The 14,904-nt window shown below is 39.5% G+C and overlaps 1 protein-coding gene across 3 annotated transcripts in view; it reads right to left on the minus strand.

Moving 5' to 3' along the window:
- Window positions 1-14,904, minus strand: part of ankrd11 (ankyrin repeat domain 11) — a 402,782-nt gene that overhangs the window by 24,529 nt on the left and 363,349 nt on the right. For all 3 annotated transcript variants that reach the window (XM_039763291.1, XM_039763292.1, XM_039763294.1), the window contains one exon: window positions 6,889-7,036. In XM_039763291.1, coding sequence (XP_039619225.1) covers window positions 6,889-7,036 — 148 coding nt within the window. The remainder of the gene's footprint in view (window positions 1-6,888; window positions 7,037-14,904) is intronic.

Consider the following 14,904-nt stretch of genomic DNA (forward strand, 5'->3'; position numbering starts at 1 on the left):
CAGCTAGTATCCTTCTAGGCACTACATCACTCTTGTTTACCCTACAGCTGTAAACAGCTCCCCATGCATTTGTGGCATAGACTCATTATTTTGCATAAAACATCCAAGTTTTGTGTTCAAACTATGCCCTTAAAGCATTGTTCAAGTTCTTTGGGCACTAACTTCGAGTGTACAAAGTCAGTGAGCTTACAACTGAAAGGATGGCTATCGTCCACGGGTTTGGTGTTAACAAATCCACCAGCTGGCTTGAGACTCTGATCCAATCCAATTATCAATTGTAGCCTCAAGGTTAAACATCAACTTGGCTCTGCTATGCTCCCATATGTTGAGATCTTTAACACTTGAATTACCACAGCCTACGAATAAACTTGTGGATCCGTCCCACCTTAAATCGCTTCTCACCTCTCTGTCAGCGTCTTTTGTCCTTTAAATGTGTTGATAAGCAGAAAGCAGCAAGCAGTCTGCTATCACATCCCCCACCGGTGCTGAGTTTTCTCAGCTCAAGTCTGTTTACCTGCGTGTCAGTTGCTTGGAGTTGTATAGAGTGAGAAGTCAAGCAAAATCACACCTTTAATAAATACTATATCGTTATTTGGAACACATGCATTTCATGTGTGTTCCGTGTCTACAACAATCTATGTAAACACATCTTTAAAAAAGAAACGTTTTTCATGTTTTAGTAATAACTGACAAAATGTAGACATAAAGTTTATAATGTGTGAAGCCTACTATTTATTTTTATTTACTTACTTCCTACAGCGTAAAGTTACAAGTTGAGTGCAGAGCTATAGCGCGTATGTGAAAACAGCAGTGTCATCGGGGGGGTGGGGGGTGCAAACAGGGTAGGATTGTGAACGCGACTGAGAGAATGAAACTGAATTAAAAAAAAAAAACAAAGCTAACCTTTACAAGTATCATACATTTACCGGCTGTTACAGATTGAAATCAGATGCATGTTTTTATTCTAAAATAGTAAGAATAAAAGCAGCTCATATCTAAAAACGAACTCGTCGGGGATCAAACCCGTGAAGTTTCGATTACCAGTCAACAGTGAACAGTTGCGCCACTGAAGCAGTTGTAGTAAATGCGCGTCAATGTCGCACCCTCACGTGTTTACTTTTTCTGCAGTTATATTTTTGAATAAAAGCGCACTTGTTCTGTTATATTTGTACCTTTTGTGAAAGTGTTTCTTTGATATTTGGACTTCAGGCTTCACACATTATAAACTTCATATCTACATTTTGTCAATTATTACTAAAACATGGAAAACATTTTTTTTTTTTTTTAATGATGTGTTTACATAGATTGTTGTAGACACGGAACACACATGAAATGCATGTGTTCCAAATAACAATATAGTATTTATAAAAGGTGTGATTTTGCTTGACTTCTCACTCTATACAACTCCAAGCAACTGACACGCAGGTCAGAGTCAAACAGACTTGAGCTGAGAAAACTCTGCGCCAGTGGGGGATGTGATAGCAGACTGCTTTTTGCTTTCTGCTTATCAACACATGTAAAGGACAAAAGACACTGACGGAGAGGTGAGAAGTGACTTAAGGTGGGACGGATCTACAAGTTTTTTCGTAGGCTCTGGTAATTTTAGTGTTAACACTAGAATTACCAGAAACTATGAAAAAACTTGTAAAACCAGCTCACCTTAAATGACATCTTTTGTCTTGTAAATGTGTCGATAAGCACAAGCAGCAAACAGCCTTCTATACCATCCCTCCCCCACCGCAGAATGGGAAAGAAGTTCTCTCAGTTCAAGCCTTGAATATTAGGGAGTCAGCTACCTAGAGTCCAACAATCTATGAAAACACGTTGTTAAAACAGAAACGTTTTTCATGTTTTAGTAATAAATAAAATGTAGACATGAACTGTATACTGTGTGAAGGCTGATGGTCAAATATCAAATAAACAGTTTCACAAAGGGTACAAGTGCAATACGGTAGCTTCCATGGTGCAGCAGTAAGAACTGCTGAGTTATAATGCAGAGGTCATGAGTCTGAAACCAGCTCCCATGCAAATTTACCATTTTAAGTAGTGAGCTGCTCTTATAGTTAATATTACACAACAAAAACATACATTTCATCTGTCTGTAACAGCCGGTGTAAATTTATAGTACTTGTAAAAGTTAAGAGTTTTTTAGTTTATTTTTATTCTTTCAGTCAGGATCATGATACAACACCCACCCGCCGCACCCCAGATCTGACGCGGTTAGTTTTTATCCGAAACTGGGAAAAACTGTAGATGTGAGTGGTGTTTTAAGACAATGGAACTGGAAGTTTTCTGATCTGGAGGGATAAAAGCTGAAACACAAACGTTGGTGAATCTGCCTTCTTTGTATCTCATTGTCACTTGAAATTTTTTTATTCAGTTTTATTGAGTGTTCCTGCTCACACTGAATTAGTATGCACCTTATAGCTAATGATGTCAAAGCTGCACTGACAAAAAAAATAGGTATATATGATATTTGGAATAATTTATTTTACGACCTGTATAGTACAGTTTGGAAAACATAGTGGCATTGATGCAACATTATTCATATTCATTCGCGTACCTTCTTGTGGTTGTAATCAGTGACGGTGGTTTTTTTTTACCTTGATGCATGGTGGCATTTCTTTTGTAATCCAGGACATGCAGAGGAAAGAATACTACAGAGAGGTCAGTTCCGCGCTATATGCAATCATCAAATTCAAATGTTAACAGTTCCCGCACACCCAAGGGCTGTCCTTCCTACATTTACGACATGTGTACCTGTTGCAATGTACATAATTCTCTCTATGCTGTGGTTACTATTACACTGAAGGGGCGCCTGACACTGATTGAGTTTGCTTTCCTGGGGGAAGTGGCGGTCTTGGAACAGAAGCTTGTCGATGTTGCATCCTCTTTTGCTTTATCCATCACCTTTTCTTGTAAGAAGAGACGACGAAGTTCCTCTGAAAGGTGAGCCAAAAACACTCTTCTTTTATCAGTGGACCCATGCACGCCTTGTACAGTACAGTTCCTCTGCAAGATGAGCCAAAAACACTCTCTTCTTTTATCAGTGGACCCATGCACGTCTTGTACAGTACATGTGCGTTGATTGCTGCCAAGTCAAGCTTGTTCTAGCACAAGCAACCAGCCACCATCGTGCTCCTGCTCACACAGAATAAGCTCATGCCTTCTGGTGCATGATGTCAATGCACCACCAGGAAAAAAAGAAAGAGACAAATATATGTGACATTTTAAAGAAATCATTTTATGACCTGAATATTAGCAATCAGAAAATATCATTGCACTAATGCAATATTATTTGAAAATGAACAGCGTCAGATGAGGTGTGAATTTATGCTGGCGTGGTTAGTTATAGTCAGATCAAGTGGGAGCGTGAACATGACTGAGATAATAACACTGAAAAAAGCTCACTTTTACAAGTAGCATAAATTTGCACCCGATCTGATGCTGTTCATTTTCAAATAATATTGCATTAGTGCGACAATGTTATCTGATTGGTAGTATTCAGGTCATAAAATGATTTCTTCAAAATGTCACATATATTTGTTGCCTTCTTTTTTTTCCCCCAGTGCTGTGTTGAAGGCATTAGCTTATTCAGTGCGAACAGGAGCACACAGGAGGCTGGTTACTTGTGCTATAACAAGTTTGACTGAATGAATATGAATAATATGAATAGTGTTGCATCCATGCCACAATGTTTTCCAAAATGTACTATACAGGTCATAAAATGAGTTATTCCAAATATCATACATACCTATGTCTCTGTTTTTATATCAGTCCGGGTTTGACATCATGGACCATAAGGTGAATACTAATTCAACGTAAGCAGGAGCACTCAATAAACCTGAATAAAAAAAAAAATAAAGTGACGGTGAGATACGAAGAAGGCAGATTCACCAGCATTTGTGTGTCAGCTTTTATCCCTCAGATCTGAGATTTTCCAGTTCCATTGTCTCAAAACACCACTCACATCTATACAGTGGTGTGAAAAACTATTTGCCCCCTTCCTAATTTCTTATTCTTTTGCCTGTTTGTCACACAAAATGTTTCTGATCATCAAACACATTTAACCATTAGTCAAATATAACACAAGTAAACACAAAATGCAGTTTTTAAATGATGGTTTTTATTATTTAGGGAGAAAAAAATCAAAACCTACATGGCCCTGTGTGAAAAAGTAATTGCCCCCTTGTTAAAAAATAACCTAACTGTGGTGTATCACACTTGAGTTCAATTTCCGTAGCCACCCCCCAGGCCTGATTACTGCCACACCTGTTTCAATCAAGAAATCACTTAAATAGGAGCTGCCTGACACAGAGAAGTAGACCAAAAGCACCTCAAAAGCTAGACATCATGCCAAGATCCAAAGAAATTCAGGAACAAATGAGAACAGAAGTAATTGAGATCTATCAGTCTGGCAACGGTTATAAAGCCATTTCTAAAGCTTTGGGACTCCAGCGACCCACAGTGAGAGCCATTATCCACAAATGGCAAAAACATGGAACAGTGGTGAACCTTCCCAGGAGTGGCCGGCCGACCAAAATTACCCCAAGAGCGCAGAGACGACTCATCCGAGAGGTCACAAAAGACCCCAGGACAACGTCTAAAGAACTGCAGGCCTCACTTGCCTCAATTAAGGTCAGTGTTCACGACTCCACCATAAGAAAGAGACTGGGCAAAAACGGCCTGCATGGCAGATTTCCAAGACGCAAACCACTGTTAAGCAAAAAGAACATTATGGCTCATCTCAATTTTGCTAAGAAACATCTCAATGATTGCCAAGACTTTTGGGAAAATACCTTGTGGACTGATGAGACAAAAGTTGAACTTTTTGGAAGGCAAATGTCCCGTTACACCTGGCGTAAAAGGAACACAGCATTTCAGAAAAAGAACATCATACCAACAGTAAAATATGGTGGTGGAGGTGTGATGGTCTGGGGTTGTTTTGCTGCTTCAGGACCTGGAAGGCTTGCTGTGATAGATGGAACCATGAATTCTACTGTCTACCAAAAAATCCTGAAGGAGAATGTACGGCCATCTGTTCGTCAACTCAAGCTGAAGCGATCTTGGGACAATGACCCAAAACACACCAGCAAATCCACCTCTGAATGGCTGAAGAAAAACAAAATGAAGACTTTGGAGTGGCCTAGTCAAAGTCCTGACCTGAATCCAATTGAGATGCTATGGCATGACCTTAAAAAGGCGGTTCATGCTAGAAAACCCTCAAATAAAGCTGAATTACAACAATTCTGCAAAGATGAGTGGGCCAAAATTCCTCCAGAGCGCTGTAAAAGACTCATTGCAAGTTATTACAAATGCTTGATTGCAGTTATTGCTGCTAAGGGTGGCCCAACCAGTTATTAGGTTCAGGGGGCAATTACTTTTTCACACAGGGCCATGTAGGTTTGAATTTTTTTTCTCCCTAAATAATAAAAAACATCATTTAAAAACTGCATTTTGTGTTTACTTGTGTTATATTTGACTAATGGTTACATGTGTTTGATGATCAGAAACATTTTGTGTGACAAACATGAAAAAGAATAAGAAATCAGGAAGGGGGAAAATAGTTTTTCACACCACTGTATGTACTGTATATGTATGTATATGTGTGTATATATATGTATGTATGTATGTATGTATATGTGTGCACATGTGTGTGTAGTTATTAACTGTAGTTATTCCCAGTTTCAAATAAAAACTAACAGCATCAGATCTGGGGCGGCGGGTGTCAGTTGTATCGTGATCGTGACCGAGAGAATAAAAGTTTTTTTTACAAGTACTATAAATTTACACAGGCTGTTACAGACACAAATTAAATGTATGTTTTTATTGTATAATATAAACAATAAGTGCAGCTCACTACTCAAAATAGTAAATTTGAGTGGGAGCTGATTTCGAACTCATGACCTCGGCATTATAACTCAGTAGTTCTTACCGCTGCACCATGGAAGCGGTCATATTGCACTTGTACCTTTTGTGAAAGTGTTTATTTGATATTTGGCCATCAGCCTTCACACAGTATACAGTTCATGTTTACATTTTGTCATTTATTACTAAAACATGAAAAATGTTCCTGTTTTAACGATGTGTTTACATAGATTGTTGTAGACACAGAACACACATGAAATTATTTCCCCTATACAACTCTAGATAGCTCACTCCCAGATAATCAGGGCTTGAACTGGGAGAACTTTTTGTCCATTCTGCGGCGGTGGGGGGATGGTATAGCAGACTGCTTGCTGCTTGGGCTTATCAACATATTTACAAGACAAAAGACACTTATGGAGAGGTGCGAAGGGATTTAAGGTGAGCCGGGTTTACGAGTTTTTTTGAAGGCTCTGTTAATTCTAGTGTTAAGGAATCAGAGGAAGAAAACACATATGAAGATGATGGATTATTTCAAGCTGGTGTGTCCTTTATGAATTTCAATACCATCCACCAGGTGTGCAGGACGGAGTGCCTGAGGTGAGGTTGAGACCTCATCAGTCTCGCTGTGTTCTGCATGCAGTGAATAAACATTTTTTTTTTTTTGGAGATGTTAACACAAAAGGTTACAGAATTCTAGAGAATCAGGAGTGAGAAAAAATGTTTTTGTATGTTACAAATTGTATTTTGTGTACTGCATTTTATAGGTTATTTCCTTGTTATTGTGTTAAGCAAATTGCATACTATTTATAACAGAACAGTGTTTTTGATAATTATAAGGAGAGAAATGTATTTTGAGCAATCTGTAGCAAGTGATTATGGTTTATGCTGGTCGTGGGAACCTGACCCCATTAACATTCACATTTTTGACTTTTGCCTTAATTTTCTAGCAACATTACCATCATAAAAGTTGATGATTGACTGTAACTCATTTTACAACCAGTGATTAAGTGTAAAACATACCTGAAGAACTCTCTTCACTTGAGGTATAGGTACCTTTTCCAAGTAACAGATTCACCATTGTTGGGGAGTTGGCTACTTTTAACGGTGTTTCACCCTTTCTGTTACTTTGATTAGGATTTCCTCCATATCTTAGCAACAGCTTCACTACCTGTGGGCAGATTAAGAACAGGCAGGCATCAATTATTTAAACACTGCATAACTGATACTGTAGAGGGAAACAGTATTTTTAACTCTAACATATTGCAATACACTAAGAAAAAGTACCCGTATTCTATATTTATTTATTTTTTGTTTTTGTATTCATGCGGAAACATTATCAAAAACACTTCAGCAAATTAGGGTCATGCTGGGCCATAGCCTATTCCTGCAGCCCATATAAACCTAAATTAGATTAAGAAAGTTCAAGAATATTGTTTTAATTTACACAAAATACATTTTATTGATTCTTGAATAACAAAATGCAATGGTTCTATAATTTCACAGTCAGTGCCAAAACTACTGTCTACATTTAAATTGAATGTTTGGTTTAACTATGTTTTACATGGAAGAAAGAGCTTAATAAGTAATGAACAAAGTTACAAGTAAGGATATATGAAAATAAAGTATGCTATTACGACGACATGTGACAAATTTGGTAGACTCTTCAGGAATCTTTTTTTCCTGTTGTGTACTTAATATTACTAGATTTTTTAGCAGAAGGTTCACTTGGCTGCACAGTTCAAACATGTGTCCTGAATAAGTAATTTATTGTAAAATTTAATGGTTTAATGAAATGTACCACAAATAGGAATGTATTTACTCAGCTTATAGAATTTTAATTGCATTCTTTATTAATTCGAACAGCATATTTAAAATGTGAAATATTCTAATCTCACTTATTGACTGACAGCCCTACATCTAACAAGGGATCATCCTTACTTGAATAAAGATAATGAACTGATGTGTGCGTTAAAGACTAAGTAGTGTATATCCCTAGTCTCAAGGGAAACACTGCTGATTAATCAGGAATGAAGTGAGTAAACATTTTTTTCGAAGGTGTAAAACACTGAAGCAAACTGACTATAGAGATATGACTTCCATTTTAAGCTAACCTGTACTGATTGTTGAGTCTAAGCTAAGAGAATGTTGAGACTGACTCCTCTATGTCCAGTACTAGAACTTTGGTATCCCATAATAATATCTAAGTAGGTTCAGAAAATGAATGGAAGCATGAATACATACATGTACAACAACAACAACAACATTTATTTATATAGCACATTTTCATACAAACAGTAGCTCAAAGTGCTTTACATATTAAAGAATAGAAAAATGAAAGACATAATTATAAAAAATAAATCAACATTAACATCGAATAAGAGTAAGGTTCAATGGCCAGGGGGGACAGAAAAAACAAAAAAACTCCAGACGGCTGGAGAAAAAATAAATAAAATCTGTAGATAAAAATGGGTACAAGTGACTCTTGGTCTAAGAATACCATACCATTTTCTAAGCTCCCTGAATTCATAGCAGGGTCATTGGGCTTTTACTCCAGAAAGCACAGGGCATGAACAATCCCTGTACAGGGCGCCAGTCCATCGCAGGGTGAACACACTTACACACACCTCACACACTAGGGCCAGTTTAGTGTCATCAACCCTCCTGACTTGCATTTCTTTGGAATGTGGGGAAAAAACTGGAGCACCCAGAGGAAACCCATGTAGACAGAGGGAAAACATGTAAACTCCACACAGAGAGGACCCAGGAAGCAAACCCTGGTGTCCTTACTATGAGGCAACAGCGCTAAAGTGCTTCACACAGTTATATGCTTGTTGCCTGTGTTAAAGGCATGTTGACAATAAATTTAGCAGGATAATAAAAAAAATAGCTATTTAAATGACAAATATGTTTGACATTTTTTTTAATGTAAATTTGCAAATTCCAAAAACCTAATCAAGTATTATTTGAAAGGTAAAGCTCAGAAGGCTGGAAAATATAGCACAGAATATAAAGTTAACAATACAATATTTATCAAGTGTACGTATAATGAAAATAAGTAAAATAAAAACAATCACAAAACAAGTTTTGTAATTTTATTTTTGATTTCCATTGCAACACTGTTTGTGAATAATATACATACCAGCATGTAGTTACTGGTACAGAGTGCACACAAAGTACGTATAACCCCATTCTTTAGGAGCATTTACAGGAATAACCATGACAATTTGGATCCTGTGGACATCAGCCCAAGTCTTCCCGGTATTTCGAGGTGTGTTTCCGACATCCCGTCTGGTGCTGCCACCTGCTGCCGCTCAAGAAATCGCAACAACGTGGCGGTCGTTCCAAGATGAAGAGATGGGTGACAAGTGTTTTCACAATCGAAGAGCGCTTGGTGGCCACTGTGTGGGTTGATGAGCGGCCTGTTACTGGGAAATCGATCAAAAATGTCATGGATGACTTTGTTGTGCGTTTTGGGAAGGCATCGCCAACAAAGAGGACGTTGTTGCAGTGGGAGAAGAAGGATTTTGTAATGGGCAGTGTCCGAGATGCGCCGCGAAGTGGAAGACCATCCACAAGGCATGAAACGTGTGCAGATGTGGCAGAGCCTGTCCAACAATTCCCAATGAAATCCACTCGTAAACGTGCTGCTGAGTTGGGAATAGCGGAATCGACATTGCGAAAACACATCAAACAGGACTTGCAAATGAAATGTTGCCGTCCATTGCACGTTAACGAGTTATCACATGCCGACTTGGCCAGATGTCAGGAAGCTTGTTATCTGATGCTGCACCAATTTCCAACAAATGCTGAGAAGGAAAAGGTTATGTTTATCGCAGCTCCCACAATCGAAACGTGTGTTTTCTCTGGGGAAAAGAAAATCAACATTTCTTTAAAGAAATTGAGCATAACCCACCACACATGATCATCTGAAACATGCGGTTCGCGCAGCGTTCCAGAAAGTCACCCTGCAAATGTTGCAGAACATGAGCAGGAGAACCGGACGGCGCATTCGGCTGTGCAGAGATCATGGAGGGACCCATACAGATGTTTTGGATTCCTAAGAGTTAACCTTTAGCTTTCAAAATCCTCCAAAAGATAGGGGTATACAGACTTTGTGCGCACCCTGTATATTTATCACATATTACTTAAAACCTCATTGTGTAATCATAATATTAGTTATACTATGCAAGAACCCCTTGCTGCTGGCATGTGACTCTATGGATTCCATTGGTCATTTCATCTGTAAGTCAGCTTTCCCTTACCAAAGCCTCATCACTGGTCTATGACTTGTGCTCTAGATTTCAATGTCTATAACTAACCTAAAGTCTCAGATGCCCCTTTGTGATTCATCGGCAAGCAGCTTTCACCAAAATTCAATGAGAAGGCACTTAAAACATGCCACATGTTATCCGAAAGATACAGCTAAATAGTTTGAAAATTAGGGCCATGGAGGATATGTCAAGCTAGAACATTGATCCCCACACTTCAGATTCAGTGAGTGTTTAGACTGGAATTTTTTATTTTTTTTTACCTTTATACAAAAAAGAAGGTAGGAATTTAATAATTAATTTATACAGTGGAACCTCAGTTCACGACCATAATTCGTTCCAGAACTTTGGTCGTAAACCGAAGCAGTTTCCCCCATAGGATTGTATGTAAATACAATTAATCCGTTCCAGACCGTACAAACTGTATGTAAATATGTAAAAATATGTAAAGATTAAGCACAAATATAGTTAATTACACCATAGAATCCACAGTGTAATAGTAAACTAATGTAAAAACATTGAATAACACTGACACAAAACACCCAGGCTCCCTGATCAGTTACACGAGCTGGCTCGCTTGCGCACTCTCTCTCTCTCTCTGTAGCACACACACCACCAAAGCCCCTCCCTCCCTACCTCAGCTACAGGAGCAGGCTGACTCACGCGCTCTCTCTCTGTGTAGCGCGAGTGCGCGCGCACACGCACACACACACACCCCCCTATCCTCCCCCCCATCCCTTCCCTGTCAGCTGCCCGTGCTCTCTCTCTCTCTCTGCTTGCTGCTTCAGCTCTCTAATCTCTCTGTAGCACGTGCTCACGCAGCATTTTTTTAAAAAATGACTTTTAAGCGCTTGCAAAAACCAACTCAAAAGCAAACAAAAAAGTAAGATTGCAGGAGATCACGCTATTAAACTTAAAGCCTGATCGCTGTAAACAATGTTTTTAAAATGAGTTTTAAGCACAGCAGAAAAAAACATTGCACAAATCCGAACTTCATTTAAAAACCAACTCACAAGCAACCAAAAAAGTAACATTGCAACAAATCACACGATGAAGTCCTCCATGTAAACAATTTTTTTAATGAGTTTTAAGCACAAGGAAAAAAGCGAACATTTGAAAAAACAGAAAAATAACATTGCAACAAATCGCATTATGAACTAAAAAATTAACTTTTGAAAAATCCGTAATACAAAAACCACCAAGAAAACTAACCTTGCATGAGTTGAGTTCTGGCATGAAGTGTTTTCCTTCAGGTGTTTTCTCGGTTTTTTCTGGTGCTTTTAGCTGTTTAGCTGGTGGGAGTGAAAGCCTCATGCTGCCATTCCAAAAACAAAGTTCTTGTGACCCTCCACATTACTGGCAGTCTGGCTTTGTTTACATTATGCTGCTTGGAAGCACGAGGGTTCTCAGATTGGTAAATGAGTAAACTGGTAAACAGTTTTTCCACCTCTTGTAATTTCGATTTCAATTTTCTTCAAAACTTACTTCTGACCACTCTCCACTTGCTTAGAAGCCATAGTTAATTGCAAAAGCAGACGAAATACTGTAGAGCACAAAGAGAGTGCACGTCTTATTGAAAACAATGAACAAGGAGCGGCTTTGCTTAAATGAAAAAGCATGGCAGCTCTCTTTTTCTCTCAGGCTGCCTGTGGTTCGCTTGCACTACAGCCTACAGATAGGCAGGCAAACACATGCAGCAATATCCTCTCCCAAAGCAGGCACGTGCTCACTCGCTCGCTCTTGCGCTCTCTCTCTCTCTCTTTCTCCCTCAGCTCAGCTCAGACAGGCAAGGGAAACTGGCTTGTTCGTATACCGAGTGTGTGGTTGTGAACCGAGGCAAAAGTTTGGCAAGTTTTTTGGTCATGAACCGAGTTGTACGTGAACCGGGACGTTCGTGAACCGAGGTTCCACTATACACAGATTTTGCTTGTTCATTGATAGTACCTTTGCAGCAACAGATTAAGCAGATACATAGCATGCAATAAGTGTAATTAACTGAGCTGATATACATATACATTTAGTTTTAGTCAGATTATTAGTACTTATGTTTCAATGTGTGTGGAGTGGTGTTGCAGAGCACATACCTGTCATACTATTATGATGATTGTGATGAACTATTCTATGTGAAATGCTTCCTCTATAGCAAATTAATGCACTGCAATAATTTTAATGTATTTAGAATGCCCCAGTATTGTAAAGATTTCAAAACTGGATTGTGATGTGCTGTGCTTGGGAGCTCATCGGCACAGTTAACACTAGAATCCCTGATACCTACGAAAAAACTCATAATCCTGGGCCACTTTAAATTCCCTTGCAGTTCCTCATCAACATCTTTTGTATGGCAAACGTGTTGATCAGCACTTGCAGCCTGCAATCCCATCCCTCACCAACGCAGCTTTAGTCGTACACCAAGTTCTCACAGCTCATGTCTGTTTATTTGGGTGTGATGTGCCTTGAATTGTATAGGGTAAATAATATGTTATTTGGAACACATACATTTGAGGTGCATTCTGTGTCTACAACGATCTATGCAAATGGATGACAGGAAATGCAAGGCAAGAAATGCTGAACATATAACTAGAACATAAACGTTTTTCATGTTCTACTATTAATTGGCCAAATGCTGACATGAAGTGTATAGTGTGTGAAAACTTTAAGACTAAACATCAAATAAACACTTTCACAAAAGACACAGATATAACAAAACAAGTGTGCTTTTTATCCTAGAATTTAACCAAAGTAAAAGATATGCACTATATATATATATATATACTGCTCAAAAGAATTAAAGGAACACTTTTTAATCAGAGTATAGCATAAAGTTAATGAAACTTATGGGATATTAATCTGGTCAGTTAAGTACCAGAGGGGGTTGTTAATCAGTTTCAGCTGCTGTGGTGTTGATGAAATTAACAACAGATGCACTAGAGGGGTAACAATGAGATGACCCCAAAACAGGAATGGTTTAACAGGTGGAGGCCACTGACATTTTTTCCTCCTCATCTTTTCTGACTGTTTCTTCACTAGTTTTGCATTTGGCTACAGTCAGTGTCACTACTGGTAGCATGAGGCGATACCTGGACCCTACAGAGGTTGCACAGGTAGTCCAACTTCTCCAGGATGGCACATTAATACGTGTCATTGCCAGAAGGTTTGCTGTGTCTCCCTGCACAGTCTCAAGGGCATAGAGGATATTCTAGGAGACAAGCAGTTACTCTAGGAGAGCTGGAGAGGGCCATAGAAGGTCCATAACCCATCAGCAGGACCAGTATCTGCTCCTTTGGGCGAGGAGGAACAGGATGAGCACTGCCAGAGCCCTACAAAATGACCTCCAGCAGGCCACTGGTGTGAATGTCTCTGACCAAACAACCAGAAAGACTTCATGAGGGTGACACAAGGGCCCCATGTCCTCTAATGGGCCCTGGGCTCACTGCCCAGCAGCATGTAGCTCGATTGGCATTCGCCATACCACTGGTGCCCTGTGCTTTTTACAGATGAGAGCAGGTTCACCCTGAGCACGTGACAGAAGTGAAAGGGTCTGGAGAAGCCATGGAGAACATTATGCTGCCTGTAAAATCATTCAGCATGAGCAGTTTGGTGGTGGGTTAATGATTGTCTGGGAAGGCATATCCATGGAGGGTCACACAGACCGCTACGGACTTGACAAAGGAACCTTGGCTGCCATTAGGTATCAGGATGAAATCCTTGGAACCATTGTCAGACCCTATGCTGGTACAGTGGATCCTGGTGCACGACAATTCCTGGCCTCATGTGGTGAGAGTATGCAGGCAGTTCCTGGAGGATGAAGGAATTGATACCACTGACTGGCCACCACACTTTCCTGACCTAAATCCAATAGAACACCTCTGGGACATTATGTTTTGGTCCATCCAATGCCACCAGGTTGCACCTCAGACTGTCCAGGAGCTCAGTGATGCCCTGGTCCAGATGGGGGAGGAGATCCCCCACAACACCATATGTCATCTCATTAGAAGCATGCACCGATGTTGTCAGGCATGTATACAAGAGCACAGGGGCCATACAAAGTGCTGCGTACAATTTTGAGTTGCTGCAATAAAATTTTGGCAAAATGGACTAGCCTGCAACATAATTTTTTCACTCTGATTTTTGGGGTGTCTTTGAATTTAGGGCTCTGTAGGTTGATCATTTTCATTTCCATCAAACGATGTGGCATCCTTTCGTTCCTAACACATTACCCAGTCTATATCAGTATAGATATCCATATCCATATATATATTGCATCCGGAACGAATTCACAGCGCATCACTTTTCCCACATTTTGTTACTTTACAGCCTTATTCCAAAATGGATTAAATTCTTTTTTTTTCCTCAGAATTCTACACAAAACACCCCATACATACATACATACACACATATATATATATATATATACATACACACACACAGAGTAACTCGGTTTACGAGTGTTTTGCAAGACGAGCAAAAATTTTTAATAAATTTTGACTTGATAAACGAGTGATCTTTTGCAATACGAGCAGTATGGATAAACTTTGTCTGCTGAGTGTCATGTGATCACAACTGAGCTGATGGTTCTTCTCTCTCTCTCTCCTTATCTCGCTTGCTTGCCCAGCACCTCTCTCTCTCCTTATCTTGCTTGCTCGCCAAGCGCGTCTCTCTCTCTCTCTCTCCTTATCTTGCTTGCTCGCCCAGCGCGTCTCTCTGTTTACAGCGCGTCTCTCTCTCTCCTTATCTCGCTCGCCCAGCGCGTCTCTCTGTTTACTGCAGC

Source organism: Polypterus senegalus, chromosome 9 (assembly GCF_016835505.1).
Source record: "Polypterus senegalus isolate Bchr_013 chromosome 9, ASM1683550v1, whole genome shotgun sequence".
NCBI lineage: Eukaryota > Metazoa > Chordata > Cladistia > Polypteriformes > Polypteridae > Polypterus > Polypterus senegalus.